Source organism: Oratosquilla oratoria, chromosome 3 (assembly GCF_046742065.1).
Source record: "Oratosquilla oratoria isolate Oo_2021 chromosome 3, ASM4674206v1, whole genome shotgun sequence".
NCBI lineage: Eukaryota > Metazoa > Arthropoda > Malacostraca > Stomatopoda > Squillidae > Oratosquilla > Oratosquilla oratoria.
In genome coordinates, this window is record NC_134779.1 from 53,791,123 (window position 1) to 53,818,622 (window position 27,500).

The 27,500-nt window shown below is 38.7% G+C and overlaps 3 protein-coding genes across 6 annotated transcripts in view; 2 read left to right on the forward strand and 1 right to left on the reverse strand.

Moving 5' to 3' along the window:
• The window catches only part of LOC143019659 (uncharacterized), a 67,982-nt gene extending 64,656 nt beyond the window's left edge, over window positions 1-3,326 (forward strand). Inside the window, exons 3-4 of the mRNA XM_076175558.1 lie at window positions 93-235; window positions 1,158-3,326. Of these exons, the coding sequence (XP_076031673.1) occupies window positions 93-235; window positions 1,158-1,270 (256 nt within the window). The 3' untranslated portion in view covers window positions 1,271-3,326. The remainder of the gene's footprint in view (window positions 1-92; window positions 236-1,157) is intronic.
• Window positions 3,327-12,158: 8,832 nt separating this feature from the next.
• LOC143018313 (uncharacterized) lies at window positions 12,159-13,595 on the reverse strand. The gene has a single exon (XM_076173675.1). The coding sequence runs from the start codon at window positions 13,593-13,595 to the stop codon at window positions 12,159-12,161; it is 1,437 nt and encodes a 478-aa protein (XP_076029790.1).
• A 4,659-nt stretch (window positions 13,596-18,254) lies between these two features.
• LOC143022636 (uncharacterized) overlaps window positions 18,255-27,500 on the forward strand; it is a 51,906-nt gene continuing 42,660 nt past the window's right edge. Inside the window, exon 1 of one of the 4 annotated variants that reach the window (XM_076180952.1) lies at window positions 18,255-18,317. The gene's annotated coding sequence lies outside the window, so the exon portion shown is untranslated. Of the gene's footprint in view, window positions 18,318-18,340; window positions 18,677-27,500 lie in introns of those variants that run through there. The other 3 variants (XM_076180948.1, XM_076180951.1, XM_076180956.1) reach the window with 3 other exon arrangements.

A 27,500-nucleotide genomic window follows, 5' to 3' on the forward strand; every position in this document is an offset into this window, starting at 1 on the left:
GTAATAATAATGATGATAATAATGATGATGATAATGATAATAGTAATAATAACCGCTTCCTCCTCCACCTAAACCTCGACCTTCTTCCTCAGACTTGCCATGATCATCGCCCTGAGTGTGACCGGAATCTGTGTCATCCTGACGGTCGTTATCGTCATATGCTGCTTCTGGTCGAGGTGTCCCCTGTACACGGCATGCCGGATCCGCTACCACCAGGAGGACATCATAGCATACGGTGAGTGCTGTCGCCAGGTGATTTTATTCAGGCGTGGGAGGGAGGGGGGCTTCTTGTCTGTCCGGTCAAGAGCCCACACCCAGGTACTGGGGCTTTTGGTGATAATTATTGGTAACGATAATGATATTTGCTGAAAACTACACCGAAAACAAGATTAACAGAGGTAGAAGTAGTAGTAGTAGTAGTAGTAGTAGTAGTAGTAGTAGTAGTAGTAGTAGAAGTAGTGGTAATAGTAGTAGTATTGATGGGTAACACTGATAAATATAATAGTATTAGCAACATATATCTTTATTTATCTGTTTATTTACGTGTTAATTCATCTATTCATTTATTCATTCACATATCTATTCATTCAACTATTTGTTTATTAATCAATCAATTTTTATATTTATTTATCCATATATATATTCATTCATTCATCTGTTTGTTTATCAATTTGTTTATTTATTTGTATATTTATCCATTCATACATTTATTCATTCATTCGTCTATTTGTTTATGAATTAATCTATTTATTCATATATCTATCTATCAATTCATTTATGTGGAAAAGGTGGTAGAGAAACGCGGGTTAGAGCGAGAACACTATATTCCTGACGTTTCGACTACAAGTCTTCTTCAGTGACAGACAACGTGTGTGTGCAGTATACATACGTCGTGTGTCACTTTGAAGAAGACTTGTAGTCGAAAGGTCAGGAATATCCCATAAGCTTTGCTTCTCGCTCTCCCTTTTCAACAACTAATTTTGTAAAAAAAATTGTATACATGTATGTCTAAATTGTATTTTATTTTGTTGAATAAACTAACTAAACTAAACTAAATATAGCGTTCTCGCTCTAAGCCGCGTTTCTCTACCACCTTTTCCACACATCTGTTTTACCTTCATAACATCATTTATTTATGTTTCTGTTCATCTTTGCAGCCTCCAAGGAGGAAGAAGCCTCGGGCTTGCAGGAGATGCCTCCCGAGGAGAAGAAGGGGGTCACCATCTACTCACCTAACGCCGTCAAGGTCACCCTCAAGGACGACGTATAATGCGGGAAGGAGGACCTGGGGTCGTCTGTTTGAAGACTCGACACTATCCGCGGCCAGCCGGTCCTTACTTTCGATTCCCTCGTTTTTGCAGAAGAAGTCTACCAACAGGGTGGCCCCCTCCAGGGTCCTTCCATGTAGAAGGTCCCGGAACACTTTTTTTTTTTTTTTTTTTTGAGGGGGGGGGTTGCCCTTCGCGATAAGGGCCTTTTGGTGGGGGAGGGGTAGAGGTCCCTTCGCCTTGTGTGATACTTCTCTGACGTCACAAAGCTGAACTGGCTTTTTACTTATTTGCCTCCGCGTCTCGGTTCTTGTATACTTCGAGTACCGCGGCTTCTTGGACGCGGCTTCGAAGTCCTCCTCTTCCTCCTCCTCCTCTTCTTCCTCTTCCTCCTCCTCGACGCTGCCTTCCTATCCTCGAGGACGACTGTGACAGACTACAAGTGCCGTCAGCTCTCGTCGAGGTCCTGCGGGGGACAAAAGGTGTCAGCAAGAGTCGGTGGAGGCTGACAGAGGTCGATGCAGGTCAGCAAGTACTGACGGAGGTCGACACAGGTGAGCACGGGCTGACAGAGGCCGATACAGGTCAACAGAGGCCGACACGGGTCAGCACCGGCTGACAGAAGTCGAAATGGAGCTGACAGAAGGGCTGACAGAACCCCACAATATCAGCTTGTATATAGACAGCGACAGCCACCGGCCGAGCACATGCATTTCTCAATAGAGATCTCTAGCTCAATTCGGTAACCGAATACCGGCTTACGGGGTTGCACTCCACCCTCCCAGCCAGTGGGAAAGAGAAAATATAAATGTATGATCTTCCCTTTTTGAACAACAGACCGCCCAAATCGTGGCCAGCGTAGATATTTTTTTCTGAGGTGTATTTTTTTTTTAATCAAGTTTGCAAGGAAGTCCGAGCTAGAGAATAGATCCGAGATCCGCCACCAATAGATCTCAATAATTTTTTGTTCATTGAGCTTATGTTATTCTATCTCCAAAGCTCCTACAGTTCATAAACACTAAACACCAGAGGCTGGCGTCCACTGATAGTTTTTAATTTTTTGGTCCCTGGAGCCCAAGCTGAGAAACTCTTATACATATTATACAAACAATATGAAAATATAGACAGCTGCTGGTATCTTTTCCGCAACTGATTTTGTACTTTTGCAAATTAGTTTTTTGTGCGAAATGCAAAAACAAATCGAGTGACTTGCCCGGCCGTTGTGACGCTACCTGAGTGCGTTCAAATGAAGCTTGAAACTTCCAAATGGCGGGAAAACAAGTTGCTATTTTGCCTACGTGCGCCTACGCCAATTTTCACAGTATTTTCTGTAAGGCTAACATTATGAAAGTGTATCTAGTCAGGGAGAAGATTTGTTATTGTAGTTTGAATGAATTTATGAGTTTCCCTTTATAATGGGGAGGGGGGCTTGCCCACAGCTACTGCTCACGCTAACGATACCCTTTTTTATGGACTGTCCCTTCAAAACGGTGGTACGCTTTCTGTATTTTATTCTTGATAGTACCTGACGATTTCATTCAGATTTGAATGAGACCCTGACCACGAATGGAGTCCAATAAATTTCTCTCCCCTCGAAGATTTCTCTCAACAGATGATTAAGATCACCTGACGGCAGCAGCCAGGATAGACATAAGACTCAAATATAGACATCGAAGAATTTTATGAGATGTAGATAAGCCTGCTTTTTTAATTTAATTAAGATTACCTGGCGTCGAATATAAACTAGATGAATCTTACCGCCCCACCACCAGGCATAAAATAAAATCATTCAATACTAACAAAAACAAAATATATAAGGCTCACCACCGTCTATAAAGGGATTTACTGTATATTACTGTATCTTTTCATAGTGATTTTTGCCCATAGTGGGAAATCATATTATATATTAATTTCCATGTGTCGTTGTGTATTTCCTGCTCGGACCTTAAGGTCGAGAATTGTGTACTCATCGTATGAGACGGAAGCCCAATGAGCTTCAGATTCAGTAAGATTTCTTTGCTCTAATGTACAGCATACCAAGGATATAGAGTAGTGAAACTGAACATATATATATATATATATATATATATATATATATATATATATATATATATATATATAATATATATATATATATATATATATATATATATAAATGGTCCAGTGATATGATATTGGAAAAACGTATTAGTGATTTACATTGAATGAATAGTATCAGATGTATTTTTTTTTCTTTTCTTCTTTGGTTGGGTTAAATAGATTTCAATCTGCCAACGGGAACAAAGGCAAGCTCCCGGATAGACACTTCCGAGGTGTCTTGAACCAGGTTATAAGGTGACGTTAAATTAACTGTATTTTCTAATAATTTCCCATTTTTTAAAATTAGTTCATCTACTTCATCGAAAATTATATTGTGAGACAATTCCATCAAACTAATTTGGACAGACTAGCGAGTCAGCTTACGGTGGCGGCACATGCTATTTACTTTTGCTACTTTGATTAGAAACGACTTCGGTTAAAATATTCTAGACTTCCGTAAGATCATCTCAACATTCGTATTCTAGATTTAACTTTTCTTAGTTCGTCATTCGGTTTCTTACTGTATGAAGCAAAAGTAATTTGACATTTGGAAATTAAAAGAAAAAAAAAATTGTGACCCAAGTCGTTTTTACTCAAAATAGCAAAACCAAATAGCATGCTAGTGAGAAATGCCTAGTATGCCGCCACATTTAGACATAATGTACATGTCTTTGACTGGATGTATTCAGCTCAACACAATGGTACACATTATATATTCTATTCTGGCTTACACCAGACGACTTTATTCGTCTCGGGGGAAACCCTAAATTAACAGGATTCTGGCCTGTTTAATCCCATACTAGATCAAGCTTGTCTAGATTCATCACACTATATGTTTCAACCGTAGAGGCAGGCCTCCGACCAGCTAGCGTTCTAGAACCTAAACCAATGCTCTCTAGGCTTCGTTCTAGCCCTTTCTCCTCCCCTTTTTATTACTACAATCCCCTGGAGGCAGCCAGAATAAAATACATAAATGAGATCAAGGTGTTGAAGGCATTACCGTTGGGTAGTGTGGATGAGATGTAGACTCACGAGGATTTCAGTTTCATTGGGGGCCCGCCCGGGATGGGGCTTTCTACTTTTGTAAATAGGATATATTTACACTCTCAGGATCGGCGGAGGTCCTAACCACAGTGATGGACTTACATATTTCTATTCTGGCTAAAAAGAGCCGATTTTATTCAGCTTTAGTGGGATCTGTGGCTGGGCAAAGGGGATAAGAAGCAGGGTTTTTCACTTCCCCATCGCCTGGATAGAATCGACTGAGGCTTAGCTAGAATAATATATATATATATATATATATATATATATATATATGTATATATATATACATATTATATGTATATATATACGTATATACATATAAATATATGTATATATATGTATATATATATATTTATATATATGTATGTATATATATTATATATATACATGTATCTATGTGTGTGTATGTGTGTATATATATACATATATATATATATATATACCATCTACGTCACTCTGATGGAGTAACCGAGTCAACGCTACACGACTGTCTGAACCTGGGACTGTTGATATCACAAGGCATATTTTAGATAAAGTAAGACAACGAAGATTATATCATGTTAGATTTTCTAAGGTTTATCAAAGTCCACTGGACTGCTCCTTGCCCTGGATATCCGTGTGTTGTGGTCTGTTTTTGCGACTGCAACAAATGGTAGATATGTAGGTCTATTTGAGAGACGCTACAACACCAGTACATAGGGCAAAGGTGACGGCTTCGGCCGCAACCAAGCTCCTCCTGGCATAAGATCTTTGTCTAGATTCATAACTTTTTTTTTCTTTTTTTTTTAGCGCAGTGGTTGTGTTAACACTATGATCAAGCGCAAAAGTCTGCACACGCACACACACACACACACACACACACACACACACACACACACACACACACACACACACACACACACACACACACACACACACACACACACACACACACACACACACACACACACACACGACTCGGTGGCGCAGTTGGTAGAACGATGAACTACTAGCATGGTGGTGCGCGTAGTGCTTGGTTCGAATCCTGCCCAGGGCCGAAATTAATTTCGGTACAGCTGCGCTTCGGGTCGTTACTCTGACTCTCGTGGGCGGGGAGTTGGGTGTGTGTGTGTGTGAAAGGTCATAGCATTACCCATAGATCGGACCTACGAGCTCTGAGCTCTCTTCCAGGAGGGAAATAGCTGTCGATCACGAGTCGAACACGTGATCCAAAAGACCAAGTGAATACACACACACACACACACACACACACACACACACACTTCTGTTTACGTCATGCGAGAGCCTAAGTTTCCCCATTGGCCTTGTGCTCAATTTACTCCACGTGACGTCACGTTCTACATCATGTGACGTCATACTGCCGCATCGAGTGAAATAAGGCAATAGCGCCCTCACATTAGTGTTTTTTTTTTCTTTCTTTCTTTGCATTGGGCTTCGATCTCGCCTCGCGACCTCAGAGTCCAGGGTTCGATACCCAGCGACTACCGTCGGCTGCTACCTTTCTTGGCTATCCGAGCATGCAGGGCAAAGGTGACGGCCTTGTGAGGTTTTTTGTTTACAGACTTCTCTGTTTGTCATAAGAGGATTGGTGTGTTTATTCCCAATGTTATGTGTATTAAGTGAAATCAATACCGATAACAAATCCTTGAAAATGAATAAATAAACGATAAATAGACAAATAAATAAAAAACAAACAAACAAACAAATATAGAAATGCATAAACAGATAAACAAATACACAAATGAACGACCAAACAAACACATGTAAATAAGCCAATTGATTACTCTATCAATTCATCAACTGATGAATTGATCAATGTCGAGGACCATTACCGTTTGAGCGAGAAAGACTTAGAATGCAGCACGTTCTCTACAAGACCGTCCAAATGTCTCTACGAGGTTGCTAGGCGCGTTAGCCTTTCTTGCTCTCCGGTGACTTAAGACCTTATTCTACCCTTAGTGACGTCACGCGCTGATTCTAGAAGGATTCGAACCGCGTGTAGCATAAGAACATCAGAATGGAGGGCACTCCGTGAGACCATAAGGCCTACACTTGGCAGTTCCAAGTCCATTGCCACCTGCCATCCCTGTCCATAAAGTTATCTAATCTTTTCTTAAAACAGCCAATAGTTTCAGCAATCACTACTACATGGTTACTAAGTCTATTCCATTCGTTAACCTCTTTGTTAGTGAACCAGTTTTTGACTATTTCCTTCTTAAATCTAAATTTGTCCTCCCCCTGCTGTCTTAGTATGATGACCTTGCCTGGATCATCCTTGTTCAAGCCCCTGGTCCATTTAAAAACCTCTGTTAGATCAACCCACACTCTTCGTCTTTCCGGAGAATGTAAATTAAGGTGCCTAAGTCTATCTCGTATTTGGCTTCTTACTAAGAAGCCATAGTTAGCTTGGCCACCTTGTTCCCCAGTAGATTTGAAGGTTTAATAATTGATCAATTATTCGATGTCAGAGCCAAATATAAATAACAGAAAACATTTGTGAAATCTAAGTCATCTGCTCAAACGAATCCAATAGGGGTTGGGGATGTCTAGCGTGTTGTGGAATTGAAATAATATCAACAGAACGGTGGTGAAGAATGTCCGCGCATTTGACGCAGTTCTTTGCTAAAAGAAAAGAAGAAAAAGAAAACAGAACTCGTATATTTTGATGAACACCGAGACCCAATTGGCTTAGACACAAAACCTCAACATGATTTTTCTCCCCCCCACATCTAGCAATGAAATCGCCGTAGATTTGAAGTGTTTTGTACGCGATGTCTTTCATATTTTTCTATATTTTGTAAGCTTCATCTGCTTTCATGTGACTAGACTAAGTGATCCCAGGATTTCTATCAAGGTTTCTTACATTGTTCGTGAATGCTCTTTGTACTTACAATATAGTTGGTTGTAATAAAAGCATTCTCTCTTCTTTTGTTTTCTTATTATAACCTTCAGACACCTGACAAAAAAAAAAAAAAAAAAATGAGAGATGACCAAGCTTATTTTTCACATTCCTTAATTCCATGGTTTTCCTCGTTACCATTTATCTTTAAGTGAAAAAATTACAAGGAATATATTTCAATTTATAAATATGAAGGGACCAGTGAAACCTCCACGTTGCGGTCCTACTTTGCGGACAGAACTGGGCACCACAAAGGGAAATTATTTTCGCAACAATTATTCCGCTATGTCAGAATTAATGTGATCCGCAACTGTATACACATAGAGTAATTTTATATACACCGCAAATGCGAAACTGTGGTCCGCTATCTAAAAACTCAAATTCCGCAAATGCACACGTTGTTTACATTTGTATGACCGCAAACACAAATACGGAACACATTTTCCAAATGTTAACAAGTTATCTATAGCATTATGTTATCATGATTCTTATTTTTTTCTTTTGTCTTGCTTCCTCCCTTCCTCCTTTATTCCAATAAAGCATTTATGAATTATTATACTAATACTCCAATGTTGCATTATAAACGAAGTTATTAGATTTAAGAACCCAAAATTAATAAAACTTGCCTGAACAAATTTGTTCCATTTGCTGAGATGAATAATATCTAGATTTTACATAAGAAAATATTCCTCCGGATTTCTGAAATTTATTTTTCAAAATCCAAAAAGTGCATTTATGCATATTGCATGTCCGAAACATACTCGTTATTTCCACAACGCACTGTTCCCACTACTAGGTGAATAATAATAATAATAATAATTAATTTTTGAATTAACAAACAAACAAAATAAATAAATAAATAAATGTATGTTTTATTTATTCGTTTATTTAATTAGTTTAATATGTTTAGCTTTTTCAATTACAACATAATTTGAATAGGGATTTTTATGAAATTTGGCTATAGCAAGTGCAATTCATATGTAATGCATATATATATATATATATATATATATATATATATATATATATATATATACATATATATATATATATATATATATATATATATATATATAATATATATATATATATATTTATGTCCCCAAAGGTACATAAATTCCACCATCAGTGCCGATATACGTAAAGCTCTTACTCACTGCAGTACGTGGACAAAGTTCACACAGAAATAGTAAGATCCACACAAGTACTTTTAAACAACGGATTCAACAAAAAATATATTGAGACTATCACTGAAAAAATGATTGACCGATGGTATCACACACATCAAAATACTACAGAGAAAAAAAGAAGACATTGAAATATACTATCGAGCCTTTTTCTTCACGGCATACAAAGAAGATGAAAGAATATTAAAACAAATAATAAAAAGAAATGTCAAACCCACAAATCCCGATAAGAGAATAAACCAGCCAACTGTTACTACGAAATAGCCCAAACATAATCAAAGAGCCAACTCAACAATCGCACGTCATCTATAGGTTCACTTGCAAACGAGAGGACTGTGCAACCCTCCCATCCACCTACGTTGGCATGGCGACTATGAAGTTGAGCAGACGTCTTAGTCACCACCTTTCGTCTGGAGACCAAAAACCCACTTACGCCAGGAACATCACGAGAACACAACGAGACAAATGCTCACAGAGAACACAGAGATGTCAGTACTTGAAAAAGCTGTAACAAGCGAAACGTCGTACCAATAAAGGTTTCGATCTCACACGGTGTTTATTCTCACAACACAGAGATCATCACAACATGCCCGGACACACGCCGCCTCCCAATACTTGAAACCTTAATTACTAAAGAATTAGACTCTAATCGCAACATACAATCATCAGACCTGCAAGCGCTACCAAGCATTAAAACGAACACAGCCCCTAGTACCAGCCAATCTGAGACTAGGAGAAACGAGACAGACGACACAAGCACGCCTTAAATACCGGCCAGATCACCACAACCCAACATTCTGATCTCTCCCAGCGTGAGGACAAGATCCACTTCCACGCCACTGAAGAAGAGTCATTGTGACTCGAAATCGCGATATGGCAGCCCAGATGACCTCCTATGGAGAAATCATCTCACATCTTGCAAGAGAGAATAAGTCTATCTTGCTGAATTGTCTATCACTTTTAATGAAACCTTTATATATATATATATATATATATATATATATATATATATAATATATGTATGTATGTATATATATGTATGTATGTATATATATGTATATATGTATATATATATGTATGTATATATATATGTATATATATATGTATATATATATATATATATACATATATATATATATATATATATATATATATATATAAATATATATTTCGGGTGCCTCAAAATGCTATACATGTAAGTGCTTAGAGCTTACCACCCTACGCAAAACAACTTGACCAAATCTGTCCCCAGCCCTTGCAAACGAAACGCACAAAGTGCTAAATCTACTCACCATCAGAAGAAAGAAGAGGAAGGGGTGTCACGGCTGAAGACTTAATGCCGGATAGCTCTTGTACTGTTTGACAAGTGGACAAGGGGAGAGTGGGTCTAAGAGTAAGTGAAACGCACCTACCTGTGAACGTGCTGTGCCTGCTGCATTGCTTCCGACTGGGGGAGTGGGCGGGAGTCAGGGATGACCCTTCATTCACGAGGAGCTAAGAGGAGAGGGGGGAAGAAATGGGTGGTGGATGGGTGATTCACCATACTCTTAGATCACGTGTTGGACTCGTGATCGACAATTATTAACCTCCCGGATGAGAGCTCAAAGCTCGTATGACCGATCTATGGGTAACATTGTGACATTACACGCACACACACACACACACACACACACACACACACACACACACACACACACACACACACACACACACACACACACACACACACACACACACACACACACACACACACCCAACTCCCCGCCCACGAGAGTTGGAGTAACAACCCCAGCGCAGCGATACTGAAATTATTTCAGCCCTAGGCGGGATTCGAACCCGGACCGCCGTACTGTCAGCCGGGAACTCTAACCACTGTCTACATCCCTTATGATGAGGTAGAGGCCTTTGGTATGATATATAGATAGATAGATAAATAGATAGAAAGATATATAGATAATTTATACAGAATAAACAACAACTCTTATACATTTAAAAATAGTTCCTCTACAGGGTTTATAAGACAGGTCCTATAACGGCATTGTATGTCCTACGCTCCCAACCTTAATAGACATATTTGATCATTCCATCTATAATTATCTTAAGTTGCCTAAGTCATCTATTGCACCAATTTCTACAGCTCTATTGATTTGTTGACAAGTTTTTCTAGTCTTCTTCGTTTTCTATAAAAGTATTCACAGAGAACACTAATTTGGAGGACAGAAGGTATGACTATAACAAATGAGGTTCGCATCATACGCGTATATCTATTTCATACACAAGCGCGAACACACTGTAACACATACAATGTAATAAAAAAGTAAGCAGCATTCATTTCTGAATAAAATTTTGTGTCCAATAATATTGCTGAGTTTCTCTAGTTTATAAGGAAGTCAATAAGTTCCTAAAATATGGACATTCTGAATAAAATATATGCAATGGAAATAAGCTTAATTTTTTTTGTGTGTGTGTTATCCTCGGCAATTATAATTGTTATTTTGAACTGTGTTCTTTTCATTTTCTGTACTTCATGTATATTGATGCAATGCCAAATAAACTTACTTATCTAACGATTCTGATTGATATTTTAAGTTTGCAGAAATAGGAAAAATAACAAATACGCATCAGATTCTATTATTTTATTTTTCACTAGTATCCAATTAGGATTTATGGCAGCGAATTCATTAGAATGAGTTTAATTGGCTCCCTATCCAATTGCATAATAAATATTTCGTAATAATATGCGTTGTGCAATACCATATAAAGTTGAGGTGTTGCGTTGCAGTGTTTTGGGTCACGTGTTGGACTCGTGATCGACATCTATTACCCTCCCGGATGAGGCTCAGGGCTCGTAAATGGGCCGATCTATTTTCCACCAGAATTGGAGTGCCGGCTCGCGGTGTAGCGATTTTTTTTTTTTTTTTTTTTTTAGCTCGTAGCGGGACTCGAGCTCGGATCGCTAAATCAGTGGTCGAGAACGTTACCATTGCACAGCCGAGCCGCGTGTGTGTGTACACTAACACACGACTTGATGGCGCAGTGATAGCGATCCCGGCCGCCACTACGGCGGTCCGAGTTCGAATCCCTCCCAGGGCTGAAATCATTTCAGTATCACTGCACTGCGGGTCGTTACTCCAACTCACTTGGGCGGGGAGGTCAGGGTGTGTGTGCGTGTGAGGTCACAGCATTACCCATAAATCGGTCATATATCAGCTCTGAGCTCTCTTCCGGGAGGGTAGTAGCTGTCGATCACGAGTCCAACACGTGATGCAAGACGTGTGTGTGTGTGTGGCCTCAAAGTTTACAGGGACAGTTGATATCATAAATCGGTCATATATCAGCTCTGAGCTCTCTTTCGGGAGGGTAGTAGCTGTCGATCACGAGTCCAACACGTGATCCAAGACGTGTGTGTGTGTGTGTGTGTATGACCTCAAAGTTTACAAGGACAGTTGATATCATAAATCGGTCATATATCAGCTCTGAGCTCTCTTCCGGGAGGGTAGTAGCTGTCGATCACGAGTCCAAGACGTGTGTGTGTATGTGTGTATGACCTTAAAGTTTACAAGGACAATTGATAACATAAATCGGTCATATATAAGCTCTGAGCTCTCTTCCGGGAGGGTAGTAGCTGTCGATCACGAGTCCAACACGTGATCCAAGAGGTGTGTGTGTGTGTGTATGACCTCAAAGTTTACAAGGACAGTTGATATCATCTACCCCCATAGTCTCACAAGACCTCTCGGGCGGCAAGGTCTTCCAGAGGCTATGCCCAAAAGACCCTTGAGGTGGAGAAGACCAAGACCGGAGACTTCCGGGGTCCTCCTGAGCGTGCAAGAGGACCAGGTCCCTGATAGACTCGAAGACGTCGAAGTGGGTGGTCACTTGCCTCTGGTTATGACGCAGCGTGTCCTTCAACTTCGGGAGAAAATCTTCGAAGTGAGGAGGAGTGTGGAGGGCTAAGAAAGGAGCTCGGACCTCGGCCTTCAGCTGCTCCAGAGCTTCGTCCTCGAAGTCCCCAGCGGCTTCTTCGACCGGGAACCCTTCCTCCGAGAGGAGAAAGAGGAAGGTCCTATCAAGTTTGCCGAACGCAAAGGCATCGTTCAGAAACCTGTACAATGCGTCGTCTAGGATCTGGGCGTTGTTGAGGTTAGAATGAGTGAGGTTTGAGAGCACGTTGAAATAGAAATAGGGAAATCTAGACATGCTGTTGACAATACTCAGTAAATAGTCCACCTCATACTCTACCCGGTGCCGGCTCCCCAAGCACTGTGGGTTGGATATGTTTTGTGTATTCTCTTCGACCCAGTCCCAGAAGGGTGCGAGCGAATTGGGGAAAACGTTCTCAGGGAAACCTAGACGCCGAAAAGGTCTAGAGTCACCCAACGGATAATCCCCTGCAACAACATAGTTCAGTTTAGAAAACATGTCGAATAAACTTCCCTCGTACAGATCGGGTTTTCTGTCGGGTTTCCCGTCATGGAGAGGTGTTTTACGCCCGCTTATCAAATTCACAAAGTTTTCCGTCCAGTCGCCTCCCGTACGCGCGTGTTTTTCGAACACAAACATGCCTGAGGTGTCGTTTACAAAGGAGAAACTCTTTGGTAAACTCCTCATGAAGTTCAACCGTGACACGCGATGAAGAGCCAAGACAATCACACTTGGCTTCAGGTTCCCCTCACGCGCAAGCATTTTCTTTTTGGTGGTGAACTGCACGTGGAATTTGTCCTCAATAACTTTCGACATGCCCTGGACGGTGCAAACACCATCGCCACCTAAGGTGATCACAGGTGATCCGTTTGTACAGTTTGTAAACAACTCCTCGTCGTTGTTTGTACACGTGAACTCCTCTCCACTATCCCAGAGAACTACTTCCACCTCGTTCTTGTCGTCATCGAAACTAAGGTCACATTTCGAAGTGAAACGCTCATAAAATACTAGACAGATCAGTCTAGAATATTCTTTTTCTAATTTCGCCAAATAGATAAAGTTTGTTTCAAAAAATACAAACGGTTTCATTTTGCCCTTTCGGACTTTTCCTTTGTCAGAGGACATCTCCTCAAAATAACACTGAGTGTGATTTACTTCATGCGGTTCCAGAAAACTGTATTTGTACTTGACCATTCTGTATGCATTTCTGCTTACTTTTTCTAATACACTTTCTTCCGATCGACAAATCAGTCTCTGAGCACGCCGAAATATACTCTCTACTATAGGTCTCGTCCAAGCTTTGTCAGGAAAACTACATAATCGATTAGATTTACCTGAAATTTTGTGGAAATTCCAGCCCAATTTTTCATTGGTGGAATTGGGAAACATTTGAAAGCGATATGACGTCATCTGCTTACGTGGAGACTCAGCCCGCCACACTTCATCTGATTCAGAACGTATTTGTGAAATATTCACACGACTGTCCAGAACTTTATATGGCCCTGGAGTGTCTACATCGCTGGGTTGCTGTGGGTATTTGGTACGTGGGTGGGTAAAATTGCCAGAACCGATCACGTATCTAGATTGCTGCGTTGCATCTTGGTCGTTTCGTGCCGTCGTGTAGAGTGTATTTGTGCGTTCGAGTCGATTGGCCAGTGAGTCGCCTTTCCATTGATGAAATGAAGCAACCACCAGCACTGCCACCATTTGTGCGAAGAGGCATTTAGTACCTACAAAGAGGAAATACAATAAATTAATCCCTAAAATTACTTTCCCTTATGGAGGAACGTTTTTTTAACCGTTAATCCGTTTTTAATCATTTTTATAACATATTTAACAGTTCACATATATACAGGACCAGATTTATAATAGTTCTATATTTCTTATTATAACAACAGCAACAATAATAGAAGTAGGAATAATGATAATAATAAAAACAAGGTGTCCCAAATTGTAGATGTTTTAGTAATACATAAATATGGTGTATGATTTATCAATTCCAATGACCCGCAGAATGTGTGATACTGTGTGAAGTTACTTTTAGTCAACAGAAATGAGGAAAATAAAATACTCCAGTTAGTACGTATTCACAAATCTCATTCAAAGTTTCAATAACAGCAATATTCTCATTAAGAGGACTTACAATTTATGGCCTCGTAATAGCAGATTGGAGGCAGAGCCGGGGGGGGGGGCATATGCCCTGGGGGGGGCACATTTAAGGGGACAGCAATTCTAGTCTGGACACGCCGCCCACAAGGTCGACAAAATAATTATAATGAAAAAGGGTCAAAGAAGCCCTGAATATCTTACCGTAATATACGAATTTTGCTTTAGAATCAACAGAATGTGAAATATCCCCCCCCCCCATATCCTTTCTGCAATAGGAACATTAAGTAACATTTTTAAAACCTGTTTAACTATTTCGCAAGCCAGTAGCTGTAATAGGCAGTAAGGAATGGTGGAGATGGGGGGGCATTTAAGCATCTAAGGGCTCTGACTGGAGGTCTAAGATAGGCTAATAGGATGCACCCTCACCTCACCTATTTGTATCCCTTTCATCTTAGCTCCTTGTGGATGAGGGGTCATATTTCCCCCCTCCCCTTCGCCTATTGCCTGGATCAGAAGCAATGCAGCAAGACAAAGCAGCACCTCCACAGTAGGGCCTGACAGCTGAAGCTGGTTTACCCCCTCCGATTCATTAAGTGGCGACCTTTCTCCTCACCAGAGCGTGGCTGTCCAGAAGGATAGTCTAGTTCAGCGTTTCTCAACCAGGGTTCCCCGGAACCCTAAGGTTCCGCAAAAGGTCCCTAAAGGTTCCGCGAGAACAAGTGAGATAAGCTAATGCACTTTTTATTTTTTTTTTATTTAATTTCATATACGTAATATAATTAAACACGCACGACATATTCTTGGTTATTGTAATAATGCAATATTGCCATCATCCTATCTAACCTACTATTACGATGAAAGTAAAATGAGAAATATATGGTATACGTGTTTTGTTTTATAGCAGGGGTTCCTTGAGATATGGAATTTATTTTAAAGGTTACGCAGGGGTAAAAAGGTTGAGAAACGCTGGTTTAGGAAACTACAATATTCACAAATCCTTCATCCACTCGAGAAATTGCAAAGCAGACAGAAAACTAACTCGGGGCATGCCACGTTTGCATCCACTCACAACCTGTTTCTTGCCTTCTGTCTTCCATGCTCGACAGAAATTCCCCCGTCTGCACCAAGTCGCCTCACCTATCCATCTCTTTTTTTCAATTTTCCTCTCAATTTCCCTCCATCCACCTACATCGTTCACAATCTTTCGGTTAGTCTTGCTTCACTCATTTCCCCCAATGTCCAAAAAATAACGGTATGCAAGCTTCCTCACACCCCCACTCTCCTCCTCATTTCTCTCTACATCCATCCTTATAACCACACCATATTTCTTAAATACTTCATCTAAAGTATATTTGAATTATTCCTTTCTGTCTCCATTAAATCACAGGCCCATACAGTATTGTAAATAACGTTATGTAAATATGCCATTCGTATTTCAAGCTACGAGTTATTTTTAGAACACTGGAGGCAGAGGCAGCGATAGCCGAGGGTAGTTCCCAAGGACCTCTATAAGGTAACATAAGGTAACACTGAAATGCGTGAGATCGTATATTCATATATATGCATATATACGCGTATCTGTGTGTGCTAAAAAGCAGCGACAGCTAAGACATGTTCGCGGAGATCTCCATAAGGTAACATTGAAATGCATGACAATATTATTATGAAAAATAGCCGTGCAACACATCTGAACGAAAACTTACCTGAAAATAAACAAGTTGTGCATTTCTGAAATAACAAATAAACATAGCGATCGTATGTAAAATTCAACGAAATTGTATCTCAGTCCTAGAACAAACTTTACAACAAGCAACGGGGAGGGCTAAAAATAGCAACGATACACTAGCGTTGGCGCGTTTGGTTCCAGTAAAACAGTATTTACATACCGTGACACTGGCCCATTTAATAAACTACATAATAATTCTTCCCCAAATATTGTTATTGAGATATGGTGGGGGTTTTCTTGGTTATCACTTACCCATCTGGGATTGGAAATACAACGCGCCAGTTCGCTGTAGTTTAAATAACAGGAGCGGGAAAGTACTTGCCAAACATCAACGAGTTCCGCTCGCCCACTGTACGGATAAGGAAAGTTGCTGAAAATATACATAAAAAAAAAGAAAAAAAAAGTCTTTGGCGCTATTTATACTCACATTCTATTTATATTTTTTGAAGAAGAGGAAGAAAATATACTGCACACATTGGAAAAATAACAGGTTGATTAGAGTTAGCATGTAATTTTAATGTTAATTCTATACAATTTTATTATAGATAAATACATAAACCAAGTTCACTAGACTAGAAACCAACCAAACAACAAATAATTGATTAGATTATAAGAAACATTAATAAAAGAAAGGATAGATTAAAACACAAATTAATAGAAAAATAAATAAATAAATATTTTTACAGAAAAATAAAATAAAAACATTGCCCATGAAATATTTTTCATCGACAAAGCAATATCAGTGAGGGTCGCCACGAAAATTATGATTAAAATCATTTGCCGGGACTCATGTAAGCACGGCTTCGCCACCGAATGTAGGTTATGTTCCATGGGGATGAATAAAATCGCCTGGCAGCATGCCACTCGGCATGCAAGGCAAATTGTAACACGTAAAGGATTTTTTTTTTTTTTGCATAAACACGAAATCCTGATCCAAGTTGAAAAAAATCACAATTTGCCATACTATCCTGACTGGTCTTCTGGTATCCCTCTACATGGCTTAATCTGACTACTGCCAGACGAATTTATTCATGATAGGGCACGTCATCGCTACTAGAAATAAGACGTGTACAATGATGAAGAAAAACTGAATTAGAAATAGAAGCTACTTTTTCAACATAATTTATTTTCAGATAAAGAAAATAACCTTTATTTTCCCTTATCAATCGGTTTTGGGGTCACACCAGTGTGACTGCGTTCATTGAAAATATTTTGCTTTCCATATCGGGGTGTAGTGTCCTACGCAAGCACAGGGAGAATCGACTAAGGAGACTATAATTCTAGAAGTTACCTGCGCACCCACCGTGAATTACACAATATGTTTGTTAAATCATCCCATTTCAAATATAGTAGCTTCTACATTATGATATGAAATAACAGACAATTAACCTTATGTCAAGGCTGCATACCTTTAATAATTTTCATTATTCTCTCATTCACAAAGTTGCCTATTAGTTTTGGAATCTGTCTAGCAGGCAATTTCAGAGAAAAAAACAACAACTCGACCTAAGGTTTTTATCAAATCTAGTGGCCTTAATCTGAAATTAATATTTTTTCTATTTTTCTCCAGAATATAATGTTATTAATTTATAGACAAAAATGTTGGGTATCCTGCTGATGTGTTTACAAAACCCTGTTTACAGTACATCAATTATCATATCAGTGGGAGGTGTTTGAATAAGTTCTATTTAGCAACCATAATAATTGTTATTTGTCATTAGTTATTCTCTTTTATAATACATCCGATGTTGTTTCCAATTTTATTTTCTGTTACAATCTTCACTACTACATTCTACTACTCAACTACTCCACCCGAATTTCTACGACTCCACGACGTTCCAATATTCTAACAGAATTTTCATATCTCGTAGATAACTTTTCTATAGGCTTTAATCTTATTTAATAAATTATTTAAGTGAGTAAAAATAAATCAGTGGATATAAAAATTACAAATAACTTACATCAGGAACGTGGATACTAGGTAACTTATTTTTAAAACTGTTTATTTTTATACATAGATTATTGGAAGGAGGCCTCCAAGGGAGAACTGGCAAATTCCGTTATCTTATTACGCGTTGGAGGTAAGATGTTGATAAGTTAAAACCATTGGCGAGTATAACCAGCCTTGTTTAGAATAACTAGGAATAAGAAATATGAGAAAAAGTATTCGATTGTTTAGTTAATAGTAATCCCGAACTTGTTAGTACCGACAAGTACCCCTGGCACCCAAGCCGTTTGACCCCCGGCCATCCCTGGACGCGGAACAGGGATCATGAAGAATTAAGTCATCGACATATTTACGTGATTACCCAGTAGTAACAACATTAGCCCAACAATTTCTTTCAATACAAGTGAACAGTCGGTCATATATGAGACGATGAAGTATAGGACATCAGCTTGTTTTGGGCGTCGTAGCTCGAGCCTGGCAAAGTAGAAAAAGGTAACTTTAATTTTTTGGTTGGGCGATGAGATGGTATTAATTATTTTTTCTTTTTAACATAGTATATTCTTTAAACCAAGAAATATACATGTGGATTGATACAGATTAATGATGTATCGATGTAGGGGGTATACAAATTTTGTAAGATATAACCCTTAGGCTAGCCCAGTTGTACCAGTCTTGTTTACCAATAATCAATGTTACATAGTCAACTGATAGATTGATTTAATTTAGTTCGTTTAGTATTAATATTTTCAAGTTCAGTTCAAAGATGGTGTCTGTTCATGAATTCAATCTAGTATGAGGGAAGTCTTAGAGTTTCAGAAACCGATGTTCCTCAGGCTTCTAGCTCTTTCCGAGAAGAAACGGTGGACTGTCAGCCGCATGGTGCTTTGAAGGCACTTGTACTAAGTTTGTTGAAATGCTTCTTCAAGTTGGCACTGTCTGTTTGACAGTTGTAGAGCAAGATAGGCACCACAAGCAATGTGAAGATTCAGATCTTAGTCCTCTTCCATAGATATCAACTATGCCATTTAACATTTATTCTTAATGAATCCATAATACCATGGGCCAGTCCTTTTAGAAAGTTCTTAAAATGTGCTACTATCGTTATTAACTACACTACTAAGGTATGCAACAGTTTTTTTAAGGTGATGTCTTTGCCACATTTGTGGACAGACTAAACTGTTGTTGTCCATTAACCACTTTAGTACGATGATCATGATGCCTATTTAGGCGTCATGAGGTGCAAGTGGATACACAAGGATGCTGGCATTGGCGTCTTGATTATATGAATATATTTTTTCGTACTTGGATACGAGTTACCCCTGGATCCTGTGAGCTAGTTTGATCATGTTTTCTGTATTTATTACTACTCAGAGTAAAAGAGAATGAGTAATACAGAAGTGATTTTATATTTTATAATGCGAATAGTGTGATGAATTGTACATATGGCAGCTCATATTGCATGCAAAAATTTGACTCGTACTGAAGTGGTTTAGCTCCAGATGGCTGGACCTTGGTCTTGAGCTAGGAGACATTGCACTTAGTGCAATGACTTGAAGATTGTAGGTGGGACATCCGGTGACTCCACATGTCAGCAGATGAGATCTTTGACCTTAGTGTTACCTGTGGCTGCTCCACAACGACATTGTGTTCAGTGCCCAGTATATACAGATGTTGAAAAGTATACAGGTGAGGTTGCATCTTTGCTTTATTCCAGAATAAAATAAATAAACAAAAAAATGAAATTTAAAGAATCTAGACACAGTCTCGCAATTAACCCCTTTAGTACAACTCCAATTCTTGCACGCAGCATCGGCTGCCAAACGTCGATTCATCACACTACTCGCATTAGAAAATATAAAGCCACTGCTATATTACTCATTCTCTTTTACTGAGTAATAATAAACGCAGAAGAGGTGATCAAACTAGTTCACAGAATCCAGGGTTAGCTCGTGTACAGCTGCAAAAAAATATCAAGATGATGACGCTGGCATCTTCGTGTACCTACTCGTGCCTCACAACACCTATGTGGGCATCATTGTACTAAAGTAGTTAACAACATTTGCTATCTTAGAGTGAAGACCAGAAATTAGGTCGGTAATCCATGCATTAATCCCATGGATTGACAGAGCACCCTATAATGAAGTCAACATAGGTTGCAGGCAACCCTGTTGAAACATTGTTGGAACTCTACAAAAATACAAAGCGCTAGGATCTAATTAGTTATCTGAAATTCTCTAATTGCCATTTACAAGCAATTCATAAAGACCTGTCTTTGCCCCCATAGCATGGTTCCTAAGAATCAGCAAGATGAACAGAAACAACTTACAAACTTTACAGAATGGAACACTAGAGTAGTAATATGATGTACCAAAACCACCCCAGTTGGATACCTGCATACAGAAACCCAAAATCCTCCCCATAGAACACCACACGAAAATGACAGGAATACAATTTTACGACAGAACCTTTAAATACCATATACTTCTTACACTACATTTCACAATTGGCACTAACTGAACACAAGAAATCTACGCTAGCAAAATACTACTTGAACATAACAACCTACCTTCTATACCACATAAAATCTCCAAAAATACATACACACTTAGATAACTAAACTAGCTATTCAAGATAAACAACCAAACTCAATACTCCAACAACAACCATAGACATAAGCCCCACAGGAAAAATCCTCCCACATCTGATAAAAACCACACTGGCACATCTATTCTCAGAACACTGGCCAACAACAGTACCAATACAGAAAAGGCCTGGCCACAGATTCATAATGCCCCAGATGCAACCACCACACAGTGGACACAAAGACCTCAAACTATAGTGCCCCACACTAACAATCCCTAGACAACACACTATACCTTCCATCAGTGACTTAGGCCCCACCTGCAAACTTTTGCTGATTACCTGAACACCACAGTTCTCTTGCACGAGAGACCAGGAGCAATGGATTGATCAATTTATCAGTCGATGCAACTTGAGCAAATGAGAGTGAACCTGCATCAGCAACAAATAGACTAGCACCATGCTCAGCACAAAGTGATTATGCTGAAATACAAAAAGGGAGTTGGAAGATAAGGTTGATGAAAGAGTATTGGGATGGTTTGGAGACATGGAAAGAGTGAGTGAGGAAAGATTAGTAAAATAGGTGTGGAAGGCAGTGGTGGATGGAGTGAACATGATGGGGTGACCAAGGATGAGATGCATGGATGGGGTAAAAGGGGAATGTCTGTTGAGGAAGGATGGTAGAAGACAGAAGATAGGGTGAATGGAGAATGGTTGTGTATGGATGATGCTGTGATGCATGAAAGGGAGTGGGTGGGGGATGCAGCTTGAAGGTATTTCTCTCCGTCTTCTCTATTTCTGCATGAGGGGACAGAGAGTAGCGGTCGCTGATTTAATGAAGCGGCCTTGCTGTGGATGTGCTGTGTCATGTGACACTGCTTCTGACCCAGGTCAGTGGGCAAGATACAGGGATGACCTCATCCAGGAGAAGCCAAGATAAGAGGGAGGGAGGATGGTGAATGGGAGAGGAGTATGTGAGGATGGAATGGATGGGAGTGGATCTTATGCCTTTTTTTTTTTTTTTTTTTTTGCTACTTTGTAAGGGGGAAAGAGCCTTTGGTGTATGATGTACAGGAAGGCTTAATGTAATTGAAATGGATTACTTTTCCTCCTTCAAAAATACACAAGTATGAGAATCGCTGAATTGGATATAAACAAATATGAACTTCACAACAAGTGAGAATTGAGAGTGAGGAGTAAAAGTTGAAGGGGCTTGACATGTACTAACAACACAGCTAAGAAACATAAATGGACTTGTATGATCAATGAAACAAAATTTACCCATGCTGAGCAAAACGACCTTTAAACCTCCTTACATATCTTTATGAAGTGGCCTTGCTGTGGATGTGCTGTGCCTTGCGACACTGCCTCTGACCCAGGGCAATGGACAGGGTGCAGGGATGACCCATCATCCAGAAGGTGCTAAGATAAGAGGGAGGGTGGAGGGGAGGGGAGTGTATTTAGGGATGGTATGGGTGAGAATGATTTTATACCTTTTTCTTTTTGGCTACCTCCCTTGTAAAGGGGAAAAGGCCTTGGTATATGTATGTATGTACATATCTTTAAGGCTGATTCTGGACTAGTCATCAGGTTTAGGCCCCATTTCTTGTGAAAGACGGAGACTTGCTTGAAAACGTAAAGGAGGGCAACAAAACTTGTCTTGGTCGTGACGGACTTCTTAAAGACTACCTTAATTGCCATTGGCTCCCATTAGCCTATTGATGCAAAAGGAGTGACCTGATATAAACACCCAAGATTCTCAAAGGGAAATACAACAGCAGTGTATGCAAAGATTAATTAAAAATCTGCCAAGGTCACAACAACCATAGACATGAGTTCGATATATAAAATAATGTCAGAAAGTACATGTCTACATATTCCAAGGGTTTTTTTCCCCCCATACAAGGGAGGTAGCCAAAGTCAGAGGCATAAATCCACTCCCACCCATTTCATCCCCACATATCTCCCATCCAATTTTGTTTCTTCAAAACAAAGAAAATACAAGAAAAAATTTAACCACAAATGTGGGATGTGCAAATGTTGGGGGTCAGGTTTATGTGCTTGTAGCTGGACTACAAACGTAGATGGCATGGTCGCCCCCAATTTTATACCACCATGAGATACCTGTGGTAGTTGGAGGAGGGGGACAATTACTGATTGTCAGCTCACCTCGTAAATAGGTGGAGGAAATACAGGATTTGATAGGGATCTTGGGTAGTGTAGAGACAGTGTCAGCTCTTTGGGGTTGCATCTTCAAACAGAGGTGAGGTTCATGGGTTTTGTTTTTGAAGAGGGACGTTAGATATTTTTCTGACGCCCATTTCACAGAACTACCTCATACAGGTACCTATCATTGGTCCCTTGGACACTTGATAATAGTATTAATGAACAATAGACTTAGATTATTTTGAGCAATAATCTGCGATGTCATAGAACTTGCTATGGTGTTTGAGAGTTTATATTTAAAACTTTTACTATTGTCTTAGTAATTAAGAATTATTAATATTCTTTTATACAATATGTATGTCCCTCCCCTTTTTTTTTTTATTTGGTTTTACTTCCTAACTTTGTATGCTCCCTTCTTTCTCTTTTAGAATCTAGAACTGTTTTAATCCATATTGCAGGAAAAATGTTTTGATGCCATTTGTAATATGAGGTACAGTAGTTATGTCAATCATGTTTATGTATGAATACTTTTAAATTTGTGCTTATGGGATATTCATCTTGTCATAAAAGTAAATATGTGGTAATTTTGTCTAGAAAATTATAACTGGAAGAGCATGTTTTGGGGGAAAATGAAACTGACTGGTTGAATTTCTGAAATGTCAAGCCTCGCTCAATCTATTGGTAGAAATAATATATTAATTTTACAATTTTAAGATTTACCACACTTGATGGTTTCATGTAATGGCTTTAACACATTTTAACACAGTATGTGGTACAGATTTATTTGGCATTTTGCAGTTTCTAGGATCTTCTGAATTTCTTTTATTTTACAGATCATTTCTCTTATTTGCATTACAATAGATGGTATTTACCTTTGAATTCAGTTGTTTTTTCCCCGTTTTTAATTTTGTTTTATTCTCATTTGTTTTGTGTTGCAGAACACCATTTAGGTATGAAGTAACTAATAACTGAAATTTCCAAGAAGATACTTGGTTGGCAAGTGGATGGCATAGTGTATTTTGATGTAATAAAAGAATAGAATGATCTTTAAGGCTGGTTTTACTTTGAAGAAAATTCGTTATTTTCAGTGGGAGAAATCTTGGGAAGCTCCCATATATTTCAGCACAAAAAAAAGAAAGTCATAAAGAACTTCATATTGCAGTGGTTTAATGGAATTCATAAAGGAATTTCAGTTTGATGGGAAAGCTTCCCTTAGATTAATCTGGAAAATAGAATTTATGATAATCTTTTTAATTTTTGTTCTTCCCATTATGAAGGATATTGATTCATGTTTTGCACAGTGAACTAAAATGTATTTACCCCAACAGTACCTGGAGGAAGCAGAAAAAAAACAGCTTAACTACATTTTATTTTCATTGTGTGTGTGTGTAGACCTAGTTATTTAGTGAAGGATCAAGTAAAATTTTGTGATATGTTGGCTTTCACTTCAACTAATAGTTTCTCAGAATTTTGAATACTGTTGATATGTCTGTGAGATCACACACAAATATGTTTGGTGTGGACCTGTATGGCTTTTGTATAGCTTTTGTGTGTGTGTGTGAGATTCACCGTGGTCTTGGATCACGTGTTGGACTTGTGATTGACAGCTATTACCCTCCCGGAAGAGAGCTCAGAGCTCATATATGACCGTTCTATGGGTAATGCTATGACCTTACACACACACACACACGCACACTTAACTCCCTGCCCATGAGAGTTGGAATAACGACTCACAGCGCAACAATACAATTATTTCAGCCCTGGGCAGGATTCGAACAGACGGCTGTAGCAGCGGTTGCAAACGCTACCACTGTGCTGTCTAGAGAGTGAGTGTGAGTGAGCACTTGAGAATAAAGACTGATTAATGAGTGTTGGTGTACATGTCAGTTTATTACCTGCCAACTCAAAATAGTTTTGTTTGGGTTTTATATTTCTTCTCTTCTTGGATTTACTTTTTCAAATATTTGAAATAGACATGGCCAAGATGCAAATTATTTGGTAGTTCATTTCCACAAATCTGTTATTTTATAAAAGAATTATTCCTCAACATCCCTCGTATCATATTTTTCAGTTTGAACTTGTGTTCTTATATTTTCTTCTTAGTGTTTGATATGGATATTTATAATCAAGAATATCTTTACACCAGTGTTGGTTGAATATTCACGTACTTGTCTTCCGAGGAAGATCGTCCTCGTTAATTTCTTTCCTGTTTTGGTTATAGCATTATTTTCATAGACATGTTTAATATATATGGTGGCCATCTTCAACTTTGGTTATGTCTGTGTTTTTCTGACTATGTTGGCTACATGTTCATTTAGGTTTATGGGGACCTATGTTCCAAGAATTTTTTCTTTTCTTTTTATTTTGATATTTTATTTGCCAAGTGGCTTGTACTTATTCTTTGTTCTCTTCCACACACATCCAATTTCATTCATTGATATAAAATTATTATTGTTTGCAATTAATATCTGAAAACCTGGTTTAGCCAATTATTTCCGCTGATCAATTGTATAAATGGAATGTGACTGGTGCTCGTGTAAATTCCAGTAGGACTTCAATAGAAAAAACAAATGCACACACACTCACACTCACACCAATAAGACAAAGATTGGAGTCTGCTGCAACACTATGGACACCCAGTACTAAAGAGAATATAAAGAAATTAGAAAAAATCCAAAGAGCAATGACAGATGGCATCAACACACTCAAAATTGACATACGAACAAAGATTGTCCAAACTAGAACTACCAACCCTGGAACAAAGAAGAGATCTACTGACCATTTACAGAATTATGAAAGGGATGGAAATCCTTGACAGAGAGGATTTATTAAAGTGGTATAAGAGAAAAACAAGAGGATATGAAAAACTCTAAAAAAGGGTAGTTATAGAAGAGATCTAAAAAAAGAATAGTTTCCCACACAGAGTGGTAGATATCTGAAACAAACTGGATGAGGGAACAGTGTGTACAAAAACTATACAAGAATTTAAGAACAAATTAGATGCTGAAAGATACAAAGACGGGTCACTATGAGCATAGCTCTCTTCCTGTATAATACAACTAGGTAAATATGCCTGAAAAGAAATGATAAATGGTGTCCAATAATGTTTGCTATATATATATATATATATATATGACATAGATGAAGGTGTAGAATGTTATATGGACTTCTTTGCAGATGATGCAAAACTACTAAAAGTAAGTACAGAAAATGACTTGCTACAGAGACACCAGGACAAAGTCTGGGAATGGAGCCAGAAGTGGGAAGTGAACGTCAACATCAAGAAATGTAGTATAATGGAGTTTGGACAGAGTAAAAAAAGAATATCGGGACAATATAAAATTGGTACAAAGGAAGTAAAAAAAAAAAGTTAGCTCCGAAAAGGACCTAGAAGTAACTATTAACAAAGACGTCACCAGACAAACATATAAAAAAAATAGTTGGAGAAACCTACAATTTATTAAAATCAATAAAGGTGGTTTTTAATTACTTGGTTGAAGGAATGGTAAAAAAAAGAAATGCTCATCACACTGATAAGACCAAGATTGGAGTACGCTAATACACTACAGACACCCAGCCCAAAAAAAGAATATAAAGAAATTAGAAAGAATCCAAAGAACAATGACAAAGATGGCACCAACACTTTCAAAGTTGACATACAAACAAAGACTGCCTAAACTGGAATTACCAACCCTGGAACAAAGAAGAGAAAGAGATCTATTGGCCATTTACAGAATCATGAGAGGCAAGGAGGTCCTTGACAGATAGGACTTGTTAAAGTGGGATAAAAGAAAAACAAGAGGACATGAAAAGGAACTGAAAAAGGATAGTTATAGAAAAGATTTGCAAAAAAAATTTGTTTTCCACACAGTGGTGGATGTCTGGAACAAATTGGATGAAACAATAGTGTGTGCAAAAACCATACAAGAATTTAAGAACAAACTAGATGCTGAGAGATACAAAGACTGGTTACTACGAGCATAGCTCCCCTTCCCATATAATACAACTAGGTAAACACACACACACACATACATGTTTTCTTCCTTTTATAAGAGTAGGGGTGGCAGTATTCCATCTTATTCCATGCAACTGGTGTATATATGTAATTTTAAGTATTTTTCTCTACAACTAGAAATGTGTAGATGAGGTGGGAATGGGGATGAGGAGGGAGATGTTGGATAAAGTAGATTGCTGAGGTGGTGTGGTAATATGAAAAGAATGAGGAAAGACTAACAAATGAAATATGGAAAGTAAATGATGATGGATTGAGGTTGAAAGGAAGACAAAAAATGAGATAGATGGAGGCAGGATTCACATGGAAAGAAAGTGAAAAATAGAAATGAATGGAAGGAGATTATGAAGGGATTTACCTCATTGATTATTTTAAGTAGATGGTAACCAGGTGATGACACAGGAGTCAAACTTGCTTTGGCTGTGGAATAGCTCTGCCTTGCTGCATTCCCTCTTAACCCAAACAGTGTGACAGGAGACAGGGAGGCCCCTTATCCTAAAATGCTGAGCTAGAAGGGTGATTGCGAGGGGTATATGATGTGGGTGTATGCTTTTAGTG